This window comes from Balaenoptera musculus, chromosome 1, assembly GCF_009873245.2.
Source record: "Balaenoptera musculus isolate JJ_BM4_2016_0621 chromosome 1, mBalMus1.pri.v3, whole genome shotgun sequence".
NCBI classification, from domain to species: Eukaryota; Metazoa; Chordata; class Mammalia; order Artiodactyla; family Balaenopteridae; genus Balaenoptera; species Balaenoptera musculus.
The window spans coordinates 133,341,572-133,360,998 of NC_045785.1; the positions used below are offsets into that span (position 1 = coordinate 133,341,572).

At 48.7% G+C, this 19,427-nt stretch overlaps 2 protein-coding genes across 8 annotated transcripts in view; one reads left to right on the forward strand and one right to left on the reverse strand.

Moving 5' to 3' along the window:
- The first annotated feature begins 1,131 nt into the window (after positions 1-1,131).
- On the forward strand, positions 1,132-1,785 carry LOC118906822 (ubiquitin-conjugating enzyme E2 R1-like). Its single transcript, XM_036874613.1, has one exon. The coding sequence runs from the start codon at positions 1,306-1,308 to the stop codon at positions 1,783-1,785; it is 480 nt and encodes a 159-aa protein (XP_036730508.1). The 5' UTR covers positions 1,132-1,305.
- Positions 1,786-5,133: 3,348 nt separating this feature from the next.
- The window catches only part of LOC118896593 (protein transport protein Sec16B-like), a 41,483-nt gene continuing 27,189 nt past the window's right edge, over positions 5,134-19,427 (reverse strand). For 2 of the 7 annotated variants that reach the window (XM_036854576.1, XM_036854582.1), the window contains 12 exons: positions 18,692-18,797; positions 16,853-16,993; positions 15,564-15,686; positions 14,676-14,748; positions 12,813-13,112; positions 11,558-11,625; positions 9,094-9,246; positions 8,818-8,916; positions 8,338-8,473; positions 8,120-8,199; positions 6,943-7,041; positions 5,134-6,293 (listed from right to left, as the gene is read on the reverse strand). In XM_036854576.1, the coding sequence (XP_036710471.1) occupies positions 6,225-6,293; positions 6,943-7,041; positions 8,120-8,199; positions 8,338-8,473; positions 8,818-8,916; positions 9,094-9,246; positions 11,558-11,625; positions 12,813-13,112; positions 14,676-14,748; positions 15,564-15,686; positions 16,853-16,993; positions 18,692-18,797 (1,447 nt within the window). In that variant the 3' untranslated portion in view covers positions 5,134-6,224. The remainder of the gene's footprint in view (positions 6,294-6,942; positions 7,042-8,119; positions 8,200-8,337; positions 8,474-8,817; positions 8,917-9,093; positions 9,247-11,557; positions 11,626-12,812; positions 13,113-14,675; positions 14,749-15,563; positions 15,687-16,852; positions 16,994-18,691; positions 18,798-19,427) is intronic. The other 5 variants (XM_036854621.1, XM_036854631.1, XM_036854611.1 and 2 more) reach the window with 4 other exon arrangements.

Here is a 19,427-nt window from a genome sequence, read left to right on the forward strand (position 1 = left end):
CCAGGCCTGGGCCTGGCCAGTGGGCGGCCGTGGAGAGGGCTCTAGAGCTCTGCGGGACACAGCCCTCAGCCTGTTCCCGGGCCCCCCAGCTCACCCGCCAGGCCCGAAGCCAGAGGGCCTGGAGGGCCCGAGGGAGAAGGACGCCATCCGCCTCTCGCGCACCGTCTGCCTGGAGGACCACTGCGACGTTAACTGCCGCCCACGTTAACTGCCGCCCACGTTAACTGCCGGCCGCGCTCAGGGTCTCGCGATAACGGTCTGGCTCTAACGGCTGCGCGCTCGCACGGCCCCTATCACATAAGTACTCAATAAATATATTTCTATTGTTACTGCAATTCAGAATGTCTGGTCACCATAGCTACCAAAAGATTCCAAGCATTTAGCTGGTTTAATTCCCAACTTTAGTCAAGAAAACCCCATTTTGTAAGCCTTCATTTCACAAGCTGAGACATGATTTAATGGGCTTACAGAAAGTGGAAGAGTTCCAGGCACAGGTGGTGGGGAGCAGCTGTTTTCCCTCTCTGCTGAGGACCAGCTGAGAGTCTTAAAGAGCCACATGAGTGATTTGGGTGGAAAGTACTAGGAATAGCTTCCTAATAATGTGTGAGAGTGTGAAACCCTAGCCTGAAACCTCAGGGGAAGCCATGGAATCCTCTCCTGAGATTCTTTAAAAATGGATACTTAATCGGCTCTAAGTTGGATAAAGACCAGGAAAACATCTCACATTAAAATAACAACAGTTTGCATGGGTCAGTCAAGTCTGAGTTGCACTGCTGTTGACCTAGTTCCTGCAAAGTACCATTACCTGGAGATACAAATAAAAAGGAAGAGAGTATGGGAAGCAGATTCCTCTACTTAGTGAGATTGCAATGAAAACAGTTTAATATGCTCTAAATCCTCATTCAAAATAACTTTAAATCTCATTAAGAAACCATTTCTGAAGGATCTGAATGAATGGTGCCTGGTATAAGTACTTCATGAGAGCAGGCAGTGTTGAAGGCCGTGTTTGAGGCAAACCCAGGTAAGTACCTAATACCCTATTACGTGCAGACCATGCCATATGCAATTTCCAGCTTAAGATGACAAAAACAAGAGGGGAGAGGCGCGGTCAGGGCGGGCGGCGGGGGCGCGGCGCGGAGGCTGAGGTGAGCGTCGGGCGCCGGTGCAGAGCTACTGGAGCGCCCGGAGGCTCCGGGTGGTGGTGGCGGCGCAGACGAAGAAGGCGGCCCCGGCCCCGGCCCGTCCCGCGCCCCCACGGCCCCGCGGCCCCAAGCGCCCCCGGCCCCGGGCCCGTCCGCCGCCGCCATGGCCCGGCCGCTGTTGCCCAGCTCGCAGAAGGGGCTGCTTCTGGAGCTCAAGGGGCTGCAGGAGGAGCCGGTGGAGGGCTTCCGGGTGACCCTGGTGGACGAGGGCGACCTGTACAATTGGGAGGTGGCCATCTTCGGGCCCCCCAAAACCTACTACGAGGGCGTCTGCTTCAAGGCGCGCCTCAAGTTCCCCATTGACTACCCCTACTCTCCGCCGGCCTTTCGCTTCCTGACCAAAATGTGGCACCCCAACATCTACGAGACTGGGGACGTGTGCATCTCCATCCTCCACACCCCCGTCGATGACCCCCAGAGCGGGGAGCTGCCCTCGGAGCGGTGGAAGCCCACGCAGAACGTCAGGACCATCCTCCTGAGCGTCATCTCCCTCCTCAAAAAAAAAAAAAAAAAAAAACAAGAGGGGAAAAGGCACTTCCATGCCACTCTCTTGGTTCGGGAAGTGTCAGAGAAACCCCTGTGAGTGGAGAGACCCAAATTACACACCTATTATTCTTTTCAAGGGCAAGAGTGCTTTGCATATTTCCTATGGGAAGAAAATATTCTGATTTTAGTGAAGAGGTGGATGCAGCCTCTTGCCCTTCTTGGTTGCTCAGAGGAAGAAACCAAAGAGAAAGGAGATTTCTAGGGTAAAGAAAAAAGCTAGCAGAGACTTTGATCCTGAGCAACCTGAAGCTTGAGTTAGGGCTGAAAGAGGAGTAGGTATAGGTGACTGAGGAAGCAAGGCTTGTTTGCAGTTTTATAGCCACATAAGGGGATTAGACAGAAGGCAGGAATGGTGATATGTGATAAAGACACTTAAATGGAATTTAACGGTTTATTCTCTTCCAAATTACTGAACATTAGGTTTAAGTGTTTCCATATAAATATTAAATTATATGTATATAGCAGGATCACAAATTTGCACATTACCACTCAGTTTTTTAAGAAAAATGTAGCTTCTTCATTTCCTATAACTATTCTTCCTCAAAGCTCATACCCCATTGAGGAGTAGGGGCAAAAACAAACTTGCCAATTAACAATATCTCAGTTTCTTCCCTTTTAAACAGTGTCTTTGGGTAATTCCTTTTTTAAAAGAGAGAGAATTCTGTTTATCTCCTGTCCCCAAAATGGCTTACAGTGATGCGAAAGAAGGCCTATGGCTGACACGGTCAGCCTTAGGCTTTGCAGGTAGCTGGTCTGGCCCGGCGCTGACCTGGCATCTACAGGGGACAACTGGTCCCTTGTGGCCTTTTGGGACACTGTGCAATCATTGCCTGCAAGAGTCCACGTACACCAGACTGCAGGGAGCTGGAGGCTCTGCCTCAGACCATGGTCAAACCCAAGGCCAAGATGCTATGGCTCCCAAGCCAAAGCCAGCTTCTCCTTGGCCTGCAGAGGCTTGCAGCCTCTCGGGAGCTGTAGATGAGAAAAGGCCCCAGTGTTCTCAGGCTCCCCGTTCCCAGCAGCATATTTCTAGCACAACCTGTTCTACTTCCCAAGCTTCCACCTTGTAAAGGAGAAACAAAGTATTTTCTTCTTACAGCTGCATTTGCTTTGTTTCACCACAACTGGTTTTAACCTCTAAAGCTCTAAAATAGTTATGACCTTTAGCAAACTCACCACCATCACGATCACTAAAAACAGCTGATAAACAACTAAGAGCTCTGAGAGACCCCAGTTCATCATACCCTTACTGGGCCCAACTGAGGGCTCTTTCCTGACGAATGAACGACAGGACTTGTTTTAACCAACCATGCTCCATGTTAATGGATGCGTTCTGACTTTGCCAGAGTACAAGCTTCCAATCATGAATTAGCATAAGTACCATGGCCTCCTCCCTTTCTAGTGCATAAAACCCTCTGATTTTCCCCTCAGAAAATGTGTCCACTGCTGCACATATTACTTCCTTTGCCTGGGAAGTAACTAATCCCAGTACATGCTTTGTTGACACTGTAGTCACTCGTTTTCCATGAATAATCCCAACAGGAGGCAGAAGTGAGGACACAGGCATCTGATGTCTTTACCTTCCTCTTTGGTCCTCACTGTCCTCCTCTAAAGTGCTTATTTTTATAGGGTAGGACTTCCCCTATGTCATTGTTCCTGGGGGCACTAAGCCACATGACCTAACATTGGTGGCAGGTGGGATTCAGGGAGAGAAACTGGCTTAGTCATAAGAACACCTATTGAGAAGTAATTTTAAATTATTCTTCCCATTACACACCTGTATCAAGAAAGAAAAATCTCATACAGATGGCCAACAGGCATATGAAAAGATGCTCAACATCACTAATTATTACAGAAATGCAAATCAAAACAACAATGAGGTACCACCTCACACTGGTCAGAATGCTCATCATTAAAAAGTCTACAAATAACAAATGCTGGAGAGGGTGAGGAGAAAAAGGAACCCTCCTACACTGTTGGTGAGAATGTAAATTGGTACAGCCACTATGTAAAACAGCACGGAGGTTCCTCAAAAAACTAAAAATAGAGTTGCCATATGATCCCTGCAATCCTACTCCTGGGCATACATCCAGAGAAAACCATAATTTGAAAAGATAAATGCACCCCAATATTCAGAGCAGCACTATTTACAATAGTCAAGACATAGAAGCAACCTAAATGTCCATCAACAGATGAACGGATAAAGAAGATGTGGTACATATATACAATGGAATACTACTCAGCCATAAAAAAGAATGAAATAATGCCATTTGCAGCAACATGGATGGACCTAGAGATTATCATAATATGTGAAATAATTCAGAAAGACAAATACCATATATCACATATATGTGGAATCTAAAATATGATGCAAATGAACTTATTTACAAAACAGAAACAGACTCACAGACATAGAAAATAGACTTGTGGTTGCCAAGGGGGAGGGGGAGTGGGGGAGGCATGGGTTGGGATTAGCAGATGCAACCTATTATACATAGAATGGATAAACAACAAGGTCCTACTGTATAGCACAGGGAACTATATTCAGTATCCTGTGATAAACCATAATGGAACAGAATATTAAAAAAGAATGTATATATGTATAACTGAATCACTTTGCTATACAGTAGGAATTAATCAACTATACTTCAAAAAATAATTTTTTTAAAAAAAGAATGAAAAATCCACAGTTTAATATCATAGGCAACAAGATAAGGCAATTTTACTTATTAGATTATATACTAATAATTTTTTTAAAACACACACATAAAATGCTTAGCATGTACTAGGTACTTTTTTAAGAGCTTGACTCCTTTAATTCTTGCACTGTCCCTATATGGTAGGTACTATTGTAATTATCATCCTCATTTTATAGATGAGGGAACTGCAGCACAAGACAGTTAGATAACCCTGTCCAAGACTACAAGATGAACTGTGGATGAGCCAGGATTCAAGTCTAAACAATTGGGTGCCTATGAAACTCACAAACTACTGGCATTGTACCGCCACTGGGTGTCAGCATACCAAACTGAAGGGGCTGCAGTCTTTTTTAGGGAAAAAGGGAACAGCACTTACTGAGGGCCTTCTAGATGCAAAACACTGGTGCACACATTTCCCAATTTAATCTGAGAGATGAATAAACTTTTTAGAGAACAGAATATGCAATATTTAGTTAACAGAGTAACCAATTTGCATCAGAGGAGCTTTTGTCCATATTTTTTTAACTGAAAAAATAGCGGTAGACTTAGAAGTTAAGAGGACCATTCCCTAGATTCTTCGTTAACAAAGGGCTTTTACCAGCTGTTCGCACCTATCACACAATGAAACCATTATTAGAAAGACTTCAGGGAAGAGACCACTCAGTGTGCTCTCTCCCTCTGCAAAAACCAGCCGGAGACAAGCATCTGCTATAAAATTATCTGGTTTAATCACTATCAACATCAGAACCATATTACGTTAAAGTACAAAACCTGTATGTACAATTACACACACAAAAAATGTTCTTTGTGAGGAACAATTTTCAGCAAATCTGACAAACAGCAAGAGTTACTCCTATTGGGGGTTTGAAAGGAGAAATGGAAATTTCCAAGATGTGCCCCTCCTCCCTCTGGCTCCTCTGACCCTCCGAACATCAATTTGCAAAGGCCCGAGGGAGGAAGGGAGGTATTAACAAACTCAGGCACTCATTCCTCCTCTCTTATGGAAGGAGTGAATTTTTAGGGAACATTTTCCATCCTTTATTACACTGATGTTCCATCCATCTGCATCATTAGGTTCAGTAGTTACCATGACAATATGATGCCTACGGCAATCTAACTTGATAGCCAGATGCCAGAATGTGGAAAAATAGGACCAGCTAAGAAAGTGAGAGAAATATAATTAATCTGAACCACATAAAAAATGTGCACAAAACTAAAACCAAGAGGGAAACTGCCAAAATGTCACCCAAGAGGGAATGATGACGGGAAACAATGATAAGTTTCTGAGATTCAGAACCCTTTTGCTAACTAGAGCCATGAATTGGTCTGTAACTAAGGCTGAGGAAGAAGTCAAAGTTAGTCTAGAATATTGCTCTGAGTGCGTCTCCCCCAATAATTTCCTGCTGCTGAGGCCAGTGGTGTCATCATTGATTCCAGCAGTGGGATTCTTAGGCCCTGACTTTCCCGAGGATCTCAAGCCACATTCTAAGTGCTGCCGTCACAGCATTCTTCTCACCTCCAGTCTGCTGTTATGCCCAGCTTTTCCATCTGATGAAGTCATTTGCACCATCATTCTGAAGCTAATCTTAAGAGATTGAACTGAGCTATGTCCTGGGAGACCCTGTCCCCTTGCGTTCTCTATGTCCCATGGAGGCAACAGGCTAGCACAACCCTCTTGGGGGCCCCGATGTGGCAGAGGGGCTGGGAGATTAAGAAACGAGAACACCGTAAAAGTTGTGCTTCAGGGAGACCAGCCTGGGATGGTTGGTCCTTCTCATCATGGCTGGGTTGGATAGCGGCGCTGAGCTAGGCGATTTGGCCGGTTCAGGCTGGTAGCCATAGAGAGCTGGAAAAGAACAAGCATGGCACTAGATTATAGCCCCAAGCATGACTCTGACCAGGGCTGACTGGCTGGATTGAGCTTGGGCATCCTGAGGGTCTAGAAACCCTTCTGCTGTATTTGGCTTCCCATGGTGGTGTTCTCATTATTCGTTTTCACCCAACACCTTCACCTCTTAAATAAGGAGAAAGAAATTCAATTTTATATAGAAGGGAGGCCAGTAATACATCAGAACAAGCAGTCTGCCCCAGATCATGCAGAAGCAGGGAGTTTAGCTTCAATCAAACTTTGCAATGATCCCCTCACCCCCAGGACACAGCCCTGGTGCAACCACACCATTGACACCAACACCAATTGTCTCTCCTGAGTCTCAAGACTTACAAAAGGTCAAGTGCAATATTAATAATAGTGACATTGACTGAGCATTTTCTGAGTGCCAGGCCCTTCACATACATGCTCCGGTTTAATCCTCACAACTACCCGCTGAGGTAGCTACTACTAACCCCATTTTACAAATGCAGAAACTGAGACTTAGAGAGGTTAGTCATTGCTCAAGAACTCAGGCACAGTAAGTTGTTATAAGTAAGTTATAAATCTGGGTCTCCTTAATCCAGAACCCATGCTCCTAACCCCCTCTCCCTCAGGGCCTCCTTACCTGGGGGACCTGGGATGGGTTGTAGAGAGGGACAGCCCCTTTCAAGGGGGGTGGGGGAAGCAGAACACCAGGGTTGAAGTAGAGCCCAGAGGAAACATCCTGCGATGGAAAATAATGGAAAATCCTCTTAGTCACCACTTCCCAGATTCCAGAACATCAAGGGCTTCCCTGAGCATCAACTTTGGTCAAGAGATGCAGACGTGATAGAGCTCAGGGAATCTTGAGCAAACAAATGTGGTTCAAGTGGGCACAGCCAACCCCTAGGTCTAGGGTGGCATTGCAGAGCCTCGGGTGCTGCTGCATGAAAAGAAGAGGCCATAATAAATGTATTAATAGTATCATAAAAAGTAACCTCCTATTCTTTGAAAGATCTAAAATACTACAAGAGTGCTATAACCAGGCCACAAGAAATAAAAATGTTTTCCTAGCAATCGGCATGAAATCCATACTGGTGTGGACAATTCATCAAGAGTTTATCACAGCCCTTGCCAAGGATACTGGTGTACTCTGGCTCCTACTGGGACAGGGAAAGAGGTCGTTCTCTTTTTTTTGCACATGCCGCACGGCATGCAGGATCTTAGTTCCCCAACCAGGGATTGAACCCACGACCCCTGCAGTGGAAGCACACAGTCTTAACCACTAGACTGCCAGGGAAGTCCCAAGGCCGTTCTCTAGACATCACCTAAGGAAGAAGTTATGGGCTAACTCCTGTTCCCCCCAAACTTCATATGTTGAAGTCCTAACCCCAGCACCTCAGAATGTATTTGGAGACAGGGTCTTTAAAGAGGTGATTAAGGTAACATGAAGTCATTAGAGTGGCCCTAACCCATTATGATTGGTGTTCTTATAAAAAGAGAAAATTTGGACATAGACACACACTGAGGTAAGACCATGTAAAGACTCAGGGAGAAGATGGCCAGCTACAAGCCAAGGAGAGAAGCTGCGGGAGAAACCCACGCTGCCGACACCTTCATCTCAGATCTCCAGCCTCCAGAACCGGGAGGAAATAAGTTTCTGGTGTTTAAATGGCACAGTCTCTGATACCTCGTTCTGGCAGCCCTAGCAAACTAATACAGAAGCTTTCTCCATATCCTCCACGAGTCAGGCCCTCACAGGGCGACACCTCCAGCCCACATGAAAGTTCAGTCCGCACACAGGTGCCTGGTGGGCGGCTCACCTCAGGTCCCGACAAGCCTCCACTCCCCGTGCCCTCGGCTCTCCCGGCCCCGGACACTGATCCTCGGGCTTCACTCCCGCCTAGGAAGCAATGAGTCAGGGGTGTTCCCGCTGCTCGGGACAAAGGAGTCCCCACGCCCAGAAGGCAACCCCCACCCCCCCCCCCGGGGAGCGCAGAGAGGACCACAGGCAGCCCAGAGGACATGAGGTTGGCGGTACCTGTGTCCCTGGAGGAGGCGCCGGCATCCGGCAGAGGCTGGGGAGCTGGGGGCGGCGTCGGCGAGAGGCCCGGGCTGGGCTGGGGAGGAGAAGATGCTCGGGGGTCTTCCTGCTTAGTGCAGAAAGGAAGGTAGCCCTGACGGTTAACAAACCGATGCTGCCTGCTTGTATTCCTGCAGGGCCCACATGGCGGCCTCCTGCCTCAACCAGATGCCGGCTTTCTCTCCCCCAAGTTCCATTTTCTTTAGGCCGCTCCTCTGCTCAATGCTCCAAATTACTCCTGGCCCTCGAAAGTTAAAATTCTTCATCCTGACTTTTCAGGCCTTTCATCATCTGCCTTTCCCCTCACTGGACCAATTTGTTTCCCACGATCTTCCATCACTAAACCTGTTTCACCCGGACCAGGGTAGAGATGCCAGCTCCAGACCCTCCTAGGGCCCCTAGAAGGGGGAGCTTCCACGCCCTCCCTGCCGAGGTTACCTCAGAGTCAGGACTGTCAGATGCGTCTTTGTCTCCAGGGGGGGGCGCGTCTCTGGCGGGCTTCGGGCGAAACCAGCTGAGCCAGCCAAACCCCGAGCTCTGGAGGGAGGAAGGCGAGTTCTGTGGCCTGCAGGGTCGCTTCTCCCTCTGAATATGAGATTAGCCAGCCGCCCCCCCCCCACCTGTGATGGTGGTGAGACAGGAGGGGCAGGGACACCACCGAAGCCCAGATTCCCAGCTCTGCTCCGCCCTCTGGGAAGAGAAGAATCCCTCTACCTTTGTACTCTCCTTCGCGTCTCTGAGCTTTTCTCTCTGGGCGGTGGTTTCGGAAGACTTCTTATCTGCCTCATCGGAGGACTCCTCCTCATCCTCCTTGACTGATACAGTGGAACTCTCAGAAATATTTCGTGCTCTGGAAATCAGTGGCACCTGGGATTAAAGAAAACAGAAGTAACATTTTTATAGCACTTGACAGGTTGCAAAGGCACATTTACACGTACTCCCTCACCTGACCTGCTCAGTAAAGCAGTGGGGAGAGCCCGTGATCCGCAACAAGAGAAGCCACCGCAATGAGAAGCCCGCGCACCGCAACGAAGAGTAGCCCCCGCTCGCCACAACCAGAGAAAGCCCGAGCGCAGCAACGAAAACCCAACTCAGCAAAAATAAATACATTTATTAAAAAAGAAAGGTTAAGCAACCTAAGGTCACATAGCTAGTAAACGGCAGAGCAAGGATTTAAACTTAAGCAGTCTGACTCTCCTTCTAGGAATTTCTCCTATTTGAATAAATTTGAGGAATAGACAAGGGTTTATATACTAGAATGCCCATCATTGTGTTTTACATATGAGGGGAAGAGAAGGGAGGAGTAGCGAGAAAGAGTAGGAAAGAAAGGAGACACACTTGAAGTGTTTAACAACGGGGGGAAGATGAATTAAAATCTGAGCTCCTTCCAGGGCCTACCAGGCCCTCCATAACCCAGTCTCTCTCTGCCTCTCTGGTCTTGCTTCTTAGCCCTCTCCCCTGTTGCTCCCCACTTTCTAGGTACAGTGATTCCATGCTCTTCCTCGATTGCACCAAGTCAGTCCCATTATAGGCCCTTTGCTCTCCCTATTCCCTCTGCCTGGAACACTTGTTCCCTGAATACTCACCTGGCTTCCGTCCACCCTCCATGCTGACCTCAGAGATGCCTTCCCTTCCACTCCATGTAAAGTAACATCCCTCATGCACACAGTGGTTTATTTGCAGTCACCTCCACGGAACAGAAGCCCCATGAGGGCAGGCTTTGTCTGCTTCCCTGTGTACCCCCAGCCCCTTTAACAGTGCCAGGTATGTTGTAGGAACTCAGTATTTGTGAATGAATAAATGCATGAGTGATGGTATTTCCATACAATGGACTTTATCACACCAATATTAAAAATCCTATTTAGGAATGACATGGAAAATCTCAATTTTATAGTATTAAATAAATAGAAAATAAAGTTTCACCTACATATGTTCTTAACCATTTAAAAACACATGTGTGTATGTATACACATTTATATACACACATATATACATAGACAGGTCTCCCCCACTTTTTGAAAGTTTGCATTATGCCACTTGGCTTTTACCAAAGACCTACATTAGTACCTGTTTTCCCTAACCAAAAAAAAGTCCAAAGAGGATTTTCGCTTTTACAAAAAAAAAGGCAAAAAGTGAAAAAAGCGTTCAGCGTTTGTTTTGTAGGAGCCGTTATAGAGGCAGAGCGTACCCCAAGCAGTGAGAGTGGCCTGCCAAGCTCCTTCCCGGAAACTATGCTCAGCATCTCCGCATCAAGATGCCATAGCTTTGACCTGTGTCTGTGAGCACCTGTGCTTCCTTTCGATTTATTTTGTGCATTGTTAGCAAGATGTGTACTGAGGTAACTGCTTCTTCCCTTCATGCCATTTAGACTTACGAAAGGTTTCATGGAAAGGCTCTATGTCCGGATAGCAGGAGAAACTCGTATATAGAAAAACTTTTAGAAGGAAATAATGAAAATATTTGACTATGGGCTTCTGAGTGATGTCTGTTTGACTCTTTATATGACACTTTTTCTTCATTTTTCAAGTTTTCTATAACAATAACGTACTAATTTTTCAGTTAGAAAAAAAAAATGTAAAGCATAAAAGTCGGAAGCCTTGCAGCCCGGTTACGACTTGAGGAAGTTCCCCTCCAGCCAGGCAAAGGTAGACAACGTCTTAGGTTTGGGACGAGCAATGCCTGCTGTTGGAGGGAAGGGATTCATTCATCCAACAGCTGGCTGGATGATTACTTAGACGTGGTTCCCTCCAAGACCTGATGGCACACCTGGGCAGAAGAGATTCAGCTGCGGTAGGTCCTTCTTGGAAATAAAGCAAGGTAAAAATTAAAGGAAAGGAAGAAATATCAAGAGTCTTCCATGGTGGGGCAGAGCACAGCAAGTGTTCGGTGCAACAGTAAGAAGAGGGCATCAAAGGCAGCGGATGTGTGAGTCCAAAGCTACACTCAGCCCTGCCGACCCTGCCCCCATGGATACAGGTTGGCAGGACTGAACATGAACTGGAACAAGCCTCCTCTCCACCTCTCAGGATCTGGTGTAGAAAGAAACAAGGTGAAACATGGAAGAGAGGGCTGGTGCAAGGCACAGGAAGGCATCTGTGAGTGGCTGAGAAACCGTGTCAACTGAAGGAAACCCGCAGCTCAGAGTGGGCACCGCATCTGCTGGGCTCTGTCCTCTCACCTGCGGTTTGGAAACAACCTTCTGCCCATCAGGATGCTGGAAGGTTTCTGGAGACACTGTGTTCTCTCCTATGGCACAAAACACAACAGAAATCGTGATGTGAAGTGGGGCCTTTCCCATCTATCCTGAAGAAGGGTAATGGGGACACAGTTGGCTTTCCTAATTGCAAAGCAGCTGGAGCTCTGAGCTCATAGCCCCAAGTGCATCACAGTAAATGCAAAGTCCATTTGCATGAGCCTCTGAATTCCAGCCACCCCAGGACATGCTGCTCACCCAACCTTCACCCCGAACCAGGGTCATTCCTCAGGAACCCCGGAAATCAGGGCCACATCAAGCTGGATCGCAGGGATCCTCCCTGACCTTCCCCTCCATGTGAGTCTCCCATCTTGGACAGGACCTTGTCTTAGAAGGTCTAAGATCTGATCCTTCTGCGTGGTCTCCCGCACTTCCCTGGCATCACTCTGCAATGCTCACCCATACTCGGCCCCTGTTGTCCAAGGCCTGAGGGGAGAAGACAGAAGCACGAGCCTCTGCCCGCGGTCCCTGACACTGATGACTTCAGAAAGAGGACTTGGGGGGCTTCCCTGGTGGCGCAGTGGTTGGGAGTCTGCCTGCCAATGCAGGGGACACGGGTTCGAGCCCTGGTCTGGGAGGATCCCACATGCCGCGGAGCAGCTAGACCCGTGAGCCACAATTACTGAGCCTGCGCGACTGGAGCCTGTGCTCCGCAACAAGAGAGGCCGCGATAGTGAGAGGCCCATGCACCGCGATGAAGAGTGGCCCCCACTTGCCGCAACTAGAGAAAGCCCTCGCACAGAAACGAAGACCCAACACAGCCAAAAATAAATAAATAAATAAATAAATAAATAAATAAATAAATAAATAAATAAAAATTTATTTAAAAAAAAAAAAAAAAGAAAGAGGACTTGGCCTAAACTACAGCTCCAGGCACAGGTGGCATTTTCTTGCCTTCTCCAGCCGAGATCCTAGAAACTACAGAATCCAAGGGGATGGCAAGAGTGGCTGCAGTTGGCTGTGCTATGCTTGTCCCAGTAGAGACATGGGGTGGAATGGGAGAGAGCTGTCCCCCTCAGAAGAACGTGAAGTACCAGGCCCTCAGTCATGTTCACACCCACCACTCAGGGCTTTACCAGCTCCCACCCCACACCCTGCACTGCTCCCTGCACCTCCCTCTTCTGCTTGCTCCCCTAGACACTCGTCACCCAAGGTTCGCTGCCTCGCTGGCAGGTCTTACCAGGGGGCGGGTGCATCTGCTGGGCTTCCTCCCAGGCCCTTCCTCCAGGAGTCCCTGTCACTGCCACGCTGCCACCGGTCCCTGGCAGATGGGTCTCAGGAACTGAGTAAAGAGGCACCGGGACCCCCGTCTGCCCGGAACCTCCTCCTGCTGGGTAGGAGCTGGGCTGGGGGGGAAGGGGCTGCTGTGGGCTGGGATGGGCCGGGCCCATCGGCTCCAGTGTTGGCCACAGGGCTGAGCAGTCCCCAAGGGCTTCTGAGTTGCCTTGATGTCCAGAAAGATCCTGGTAGAAAGTGTCGTCTAAGGACATAGGGCAAAGAGGAGGAAGTGAGACCTGTAATGTGGCATTTGTGTGGACTAATCATACCAGGAACAATCCTGCTCTTTGGAAAGCAGTGACAAGGACAGGCCGCTTGGTGTGGCTGCCATCGATGTGATGACAAGTACAACACAGCAGTAATTGTAACACCTCTCACCGCTTATGACTCAGAGTTTACAAAACTATTTCCCTCACTACCTTGTATGATCTCTGAGCCTTAAACCAGTGGGTTTGGAGGGAAGAAATTACCATCTCATTTAACTCCACAATTTCTTGCATTTGGATAAACTTTCTCTTCTAAGGATCTCCTAAGGGACTTGGGTACTTGAAACTTAGAATGTTGCCAGTTAAAACCCAAATCAGACTACAGAAATGATGGCTTTGCTTTTAAAGAAGCAGAACCTTGGCCCAGGAAGGGACCTTGGTGGTATTCATTCTGGCTCTGCTGTGTTGCTGAAGAGACAGACCAAGGTGTGGACGGGGACAATGGCTGCCCCAAGGTTATGGAACTGGTGTGGTCATCTGACCCACCTGCTCCATTGGGTGACAGGAGACACAGCTGCTTCCCAGCGGAAGTGGCCACTCAGAAACACCCAGCCTGCTCTCTTGCAGCCCTTCACCCTCACAGATTCTGGGACGCAGCAGCAAAGCTGGGAAACAGAAACCAAGGCCTGCCCTTCCTTGCTGCCCCCTTGCTTATCCCTGAAGGAAGCAAAAAAGGCTGGGACACAGCCGGAAGGAAAAAGATGAGGCCCCGTCCTGACCCCACCAGGGAGTGCTGTTTGGGGAAAGGGCACAGAATTAACTGGGGTAACAACATCTGCCCAACCCAATACTCAGAGGCATCCTGAAGGGAAAGGAGGGATCTGCTGAAAACACTCTGAAACCTATTTCACGCGTGTGGCGATTGATGCTCAAACACCACAGGCACTTCCTATGTCCCCACTGCTAACGTGAAATACAGATAACCCACCACCTCTGGCCTCAAGGAATGTATTCAGCTAGGGAGACAGTACTGACACAAGTGAAGCAATTAGATAACAACACAACATAACAAGATTAAAACCTGAATGTGAAGCAAAAACTCTAATAATGCAGAAACAGAAGTGTCAGGGGTGGGGACTTCCCTGGTGGCGCAGTGGTTAAGAATCCGCCTGCCAATGCAGGGGACACGGGTTCAAGCCCCGGTCCGGGAAGATCCCACATGCCGCGGAGCCACTAAGCCCGTGTGCCACAACTACTGAGCCTGCATGCCACAACTACTGAGCCCACGTACCACAACTACTTAAGCCCGCGCGCAGCAACAAAGACCCAACGCAGCCAAAAATAAATCAATTAATTAATTAAAAAAAGGAAAAAAATCGTGTCAGGGATGCCTCTGGTCAGCTGAGCTGTGTGGAGAGGGGGGGCCCAGACCACTGGGTCAGATTGACACAGGCAAGGAAGGCACTCCAGGAAGGGAAGGGGGAGAGTCTTTTAGGTTATCTCGTATAATCAGATCCTGAGAGTCAGCTATTACACATTCAGTTCATTGGTTTGGGTACCTGTTGTTTTTCTGGCTCCCAAAACATCCGAGTGAGCAGAGCGAGGATCCCCAGTGTCTCCTGCTGCCTTTTGCTGTTAAGATAAAGTAAACACCTCTTAAGCAACACAAAGAAAAACAAAAACAGTGAACCATGGTTTAAAATTAAGTCAAAAAGAAACTTTGGGAGTGATAAGGTAAGGGAGTCGCAGGTGAATGCAGTGGCTGGACGGGGAGGGGGAGGGGCAGCCTCAGCCCTTCCTACCTCCCAGCTCTGCCCAGAGCAGGCAGGGACCAGGGCAGCATCCTCTCCCATAGGAAGGGTCAAGAGGAGGGAACGAAACCGTGGGCCCCAGAGCCCACAGCACATGTAGGAAGCCAAGGGCCGTGTGTGCCTAAAAAAATCCCCCTGCCCTTTCCCAGCGACAGAGGGAGAAACAACATGGAGGAGGCCCTGTTCCAATTACTGGTACAGTTACTACCAGCCGCTTCTGCAATTGTCAGAACAACAAAAGGAAAGGCCCGGAAGTCTTTTAAGCAATTGCCCTACATTACATGAAAGTGACAAGGGCCACTGTGAGCCATTGTTCCTCACAGAGAGATGGAAGCTTTGATGGTCAGAAAATGTATTTTCTGGGACCACAGAGAAGGGTGGCTGGGTGCTTTGGAAGAGGGCCCCACTGTCTCACACCAAACACAGGAAAATGTTTCCAACCGGGCGCGAGGCAGCAGCGGGGAAGCTGAGTGCCACCCCTTCCCCAGTCAGGCTGTGCCTCATGGGTGACAGGGGACCCCAGAGCCCTCCATGGGGTCGGGGGCTTGCTGAGGTCAGTGCCTGCCTACTCTGGGTCTAGGGCAGCCAAGAGGGAAACAGAGGCCCACCCCACTGACCTGCACCCCCTCCACTTACCTGCAGCTCCTTGTGGTGCCCCCGAAGATGTACCAGCCAGTCTGGCTCCAGGTCCCTGTCTCCTTGGTGACGGCGGTGGCGTTCTAAAATCAGAGGATCTGACAGCTTCAGTCTCTCTGCAAGCTGTTCCAGGTTTCCAGACGGTAAGAGAGGGAAAAGGAGAGAGAGAGAAGTAAGTGAAATGGACAGGCCATGGGGAGAGGCAGTAAGAAAAAAGAAGGGAGCCTTGACTGGTAAACCAGATTACAAAGAATTGCCAAACAACAAATTCAGCAGATATCTTCCCCGAATTGCAACATAAACAAACGGTTAACCCATCTTGTTGCTAGACACTAAATAAACTATGAGGAGAAACTGTCACTCTGCTTTATGTCTCTGCAAAGCTGTCCTCAGGAGAAGCGCTTCTCAAACTTCAGGCCTGGTAGGAACCACCTGGGACCTTGCTAAAATGCTAGTCCTGATCCCAGAAATCTGTGGGACCTGAGATTCTGCATTTCTAACAAGCTCCCTACAAGGAGACATCTGTGCTGCTGGTCGAGCGACTGCCTGTATCGTAAGACTATTCCATCATTAAGTTCCCAGACTTTCCTACTCCTCCATTCTGGGTCCTGAGCTCCCTACAACCATCATCCTATTGGCAGAAATTTACCATCAAAGGGGCTCAGTACCACAGATTTTATTGATTACAGAATCCAACATTGAGCCTCATCTAAAGCAAAGAAAAAATTGACGGTAGGCTGCCTTTTTACTCTCAGCTAATGGATTTTTCTTCAATTAATTGGAACAACGATTTGCCTGATTGTTTTCTTTCTCAGGAACTAAAAGTTGATATGTTTTTGTTTTCTCTTTTTGAATGTATCTCACATGTGATAAAATATTCCAGGCATTTAAAAGCATTTTAATAAGGATCATTTCCTGTTTTAACCACTAAAATATATTTTCTAAGCCCAGCCTTTATCATTAGAACAGTTCACCGTAACAGGCAGTTTTACTGTACCAAAAAAGCAGATGCAAGAATGAATTTCCTGCATAGCACATGACTGGTTTCCAGTCCCCCAATTTCACTGCGTCCCTCCCCGCCGCCATCCCCGCCCATAGCATCCTTCTTTGTGCAGTGTCAGGCCTCTGCTTATCACATCTGGACATGCATACGTGGTCAAAGACAGCCACGGGCTCCAATTTTACAGCATGTTCAAAGAAGATGAAATGGGGTGTCTGAGCCGCTTTACAATAGCTTTCTCTGAACACTGAAGATAACACACCTGCAGAGAACCCTTTGAGAAGCTCACCTTGATGAGTTCCACTAATAGCACAGGGTGACTGTTCTCTCCCTGGCTCAGGAGGGCTGTGCCAATGGCTTCGCAGTAATGCAAGGCCTGGGACGCAAGGCCGTAATCTGCCAGACGGGAAGCATAAAGGAGCTTATACACCTGTGAAGAGGAGCAGGGCCAGTGATGAGCCCATCCAGGCAGGGACAGAAAGAGAGAAGTGGAGATAAGACTTCTTGGAAGTCAGCTGACTGCCAACTTCCTCTAACTCTGGATCCAAATATTAAAGAGGGCCTTGTGCCATTTGGGGCATTCTATCTGTGTATGGGCACAATTCCAAATCCAGTCTGCAGTTCCGTCCTCATAGAGAAAGGGCTGGAAGGCACATCAGCTGAATCTCCCTAGGCTCTGGTCACCGTGGAAATGCACTGGACTCTTCTTATCAGGCAGCCCACATCTCTGGGAAGCCTGGTGTATGTGGGGCACAGGACCAGGCACCAGGGGGATGGATAAAAGAAGAAAAAATGACTCAGGTGCAAGGGACTTCAAGCCCAAGGGAGTGTACAGACAGAGACAGGTAAGGGTTCAGAGAAGCATGAGTGACAGAACTAAATGGAGCCTGAGGGCTGGAAATCAGACAGACCCAAGTTCAAATCCCAACTCCATGCTGGGTGTGGAACATTGCGCTAGTTAGCCCACCTCCTCTCTGCACCTTGGTTTCCTCACTATAATATGGGGATGATAATATGATCTACCCCTTGGCTGTTGTAAAGATTCAGTGAGAGAATCCATGTAAAGTCCTTAGAACAAATGGTACCCAAGAGATGTGAGCCAATAGCATGTAACTCCTTGGAACCTGTTTTGTAAAAGGAGGGTAATCATGCCTGCCTCACAGGATTAGAAATCATACAGTCAAAGCATCATAACACAGTGCCAGGCATGTAGAACTCATTCCCTAAAAACAGCTAATCTCACTGCTATCAGCCCAAAGACAGCTGAGAGGTGGGATGACTACAGAACAGAAAGAAAAAGACTGAAGACCTGCATGGACCCAAAGGAGCTGGTCAGGCAGGGCTCTGCTGGAGAAGGTGGGTCTTTGGTAAAACTCTTAAAGAAGATACTAACTGGGTCATTGCCCTATAGGCAGTAATTCATTCATTTCCAAGCCTTTGTTTTGTGTTTTGTGTTTGGTGGTGGTGGTGTGCATGTGTGTGTGTGTTGCTGCCACCAAGTACACTCTCAATACAGGCACGGAAGGAGTCATTATGGATTTAAGGGGACAACAGGGCATCCAGTAGAGAGGTTGAGAAGAGAGGTTAGAACCTGCGTGGACACCGCCTGCACAGCTGCAGCCCTGGGGGTGGAAAGAAGGATGGGGGCCAAGGACAGAGCAGGGAGGAATTTCCAGAGTTAAAAACAGAGTCATCCAAAAGAGATGGGAGCGGCAGGTCAGAGGAGAGGGAGAAGGGTGAGCAGCCCCCAGTTGGGCCCTCCTGCTCCCACTCCCAGCAGGATGACCATGGGGCTGAGGAGAAGGTGGAGCCATTTGGAGGTAGAAGAGCAGAAGAAGCTGCAGAAAGGAGGGGAGCCCCAGGGCTGCTGGCACGATTCTCATTGCCAGGAGTGAGGCAGGATCCCCCAGCACAGAGGCTGCTGCAGTGTTTTGCTTTCCTATCTTAAAATGGAAACCTTTAGGGGACCTAGAAAGACATCCTAACCCTTCCCACATTCCAGCTAATGAGGAAAAGTCCAGTGGATGACTTAGCCCAGCCACTACGTGCCAGATAGCAAGGCAGAAAACCCAGTGGCCCACAGCCATGTGACGCAGCTAAGGTGGTGGCCTCGTGAGGGTTCAGTTACCTGGAAAGAAGGGATGAAGGATTTGGGGCGGCCCAGCATCTGACAGTACTCGAAGATTTCCGTCCTCTGGATAGCCTCAGTTGTTGCAAATTTCAAAAACTCTTGACTAAAACCAGGGAATAAGAATAAAAGAGATTGAGGTGGGGACAGATTTAAATCCTAGTAGATGGCCAAACACCAGCTGCATCCATTCATGGTAGAGTTTCTGTCCTGGGCTGATCCCTGGGGCAGCTCCAAGAGAGGAAAGAGAATCTGCACCTCCAGAGGCTCTGGGGGAAGGAGGGGGGAGAGACTGGGGGGAGGGGGAGATCGCTGCCATCTTTGCTGGAGGGTCACGTAAGGCAAGCTGCTCTCACACCCAGCTCAGTGGGGCACTGGGTCCTCCCCGTAAGCACGCTGAGAGCCAGCCTTAGTGCCCTGAGAACCCAGAGCGGGCGTCTGTGAGAGGCCACCACAGCCTGAGCGGAAGAGCAGAAAAGAGGGAGTAATGTGACGTTCGGAAGCATTGAAGAAAGAAGGCCCGGCAGAGAGAGGGTAGCACTGCGGAGCCAAAAATCAGAAGACGGTCCCTGTGCTGGAGGTTCATTCCAGTGAGGAAGCAGGCTGGGTGAACGTGATCTGAGGGGCCCTCAGAGTCCCCACAGGTCCCAAAACAGCTGCTGTGGGGTTTGAAATCATAATCACGGGGGCTATGCCTAGGGTCAGGACTGTATCTCCAGAAACATCCTCGTACAAC

What these genes read in the sequence shown, in the direction of transcription:
- LOC118906822 (XM_036874613.1), top strand. Translation starts at nt 1,306, where the DNA reads ATGGCCCGGCCGCTGTTGCCCAGCTCGCAGAAGGGGCTGCTTCTGGAG.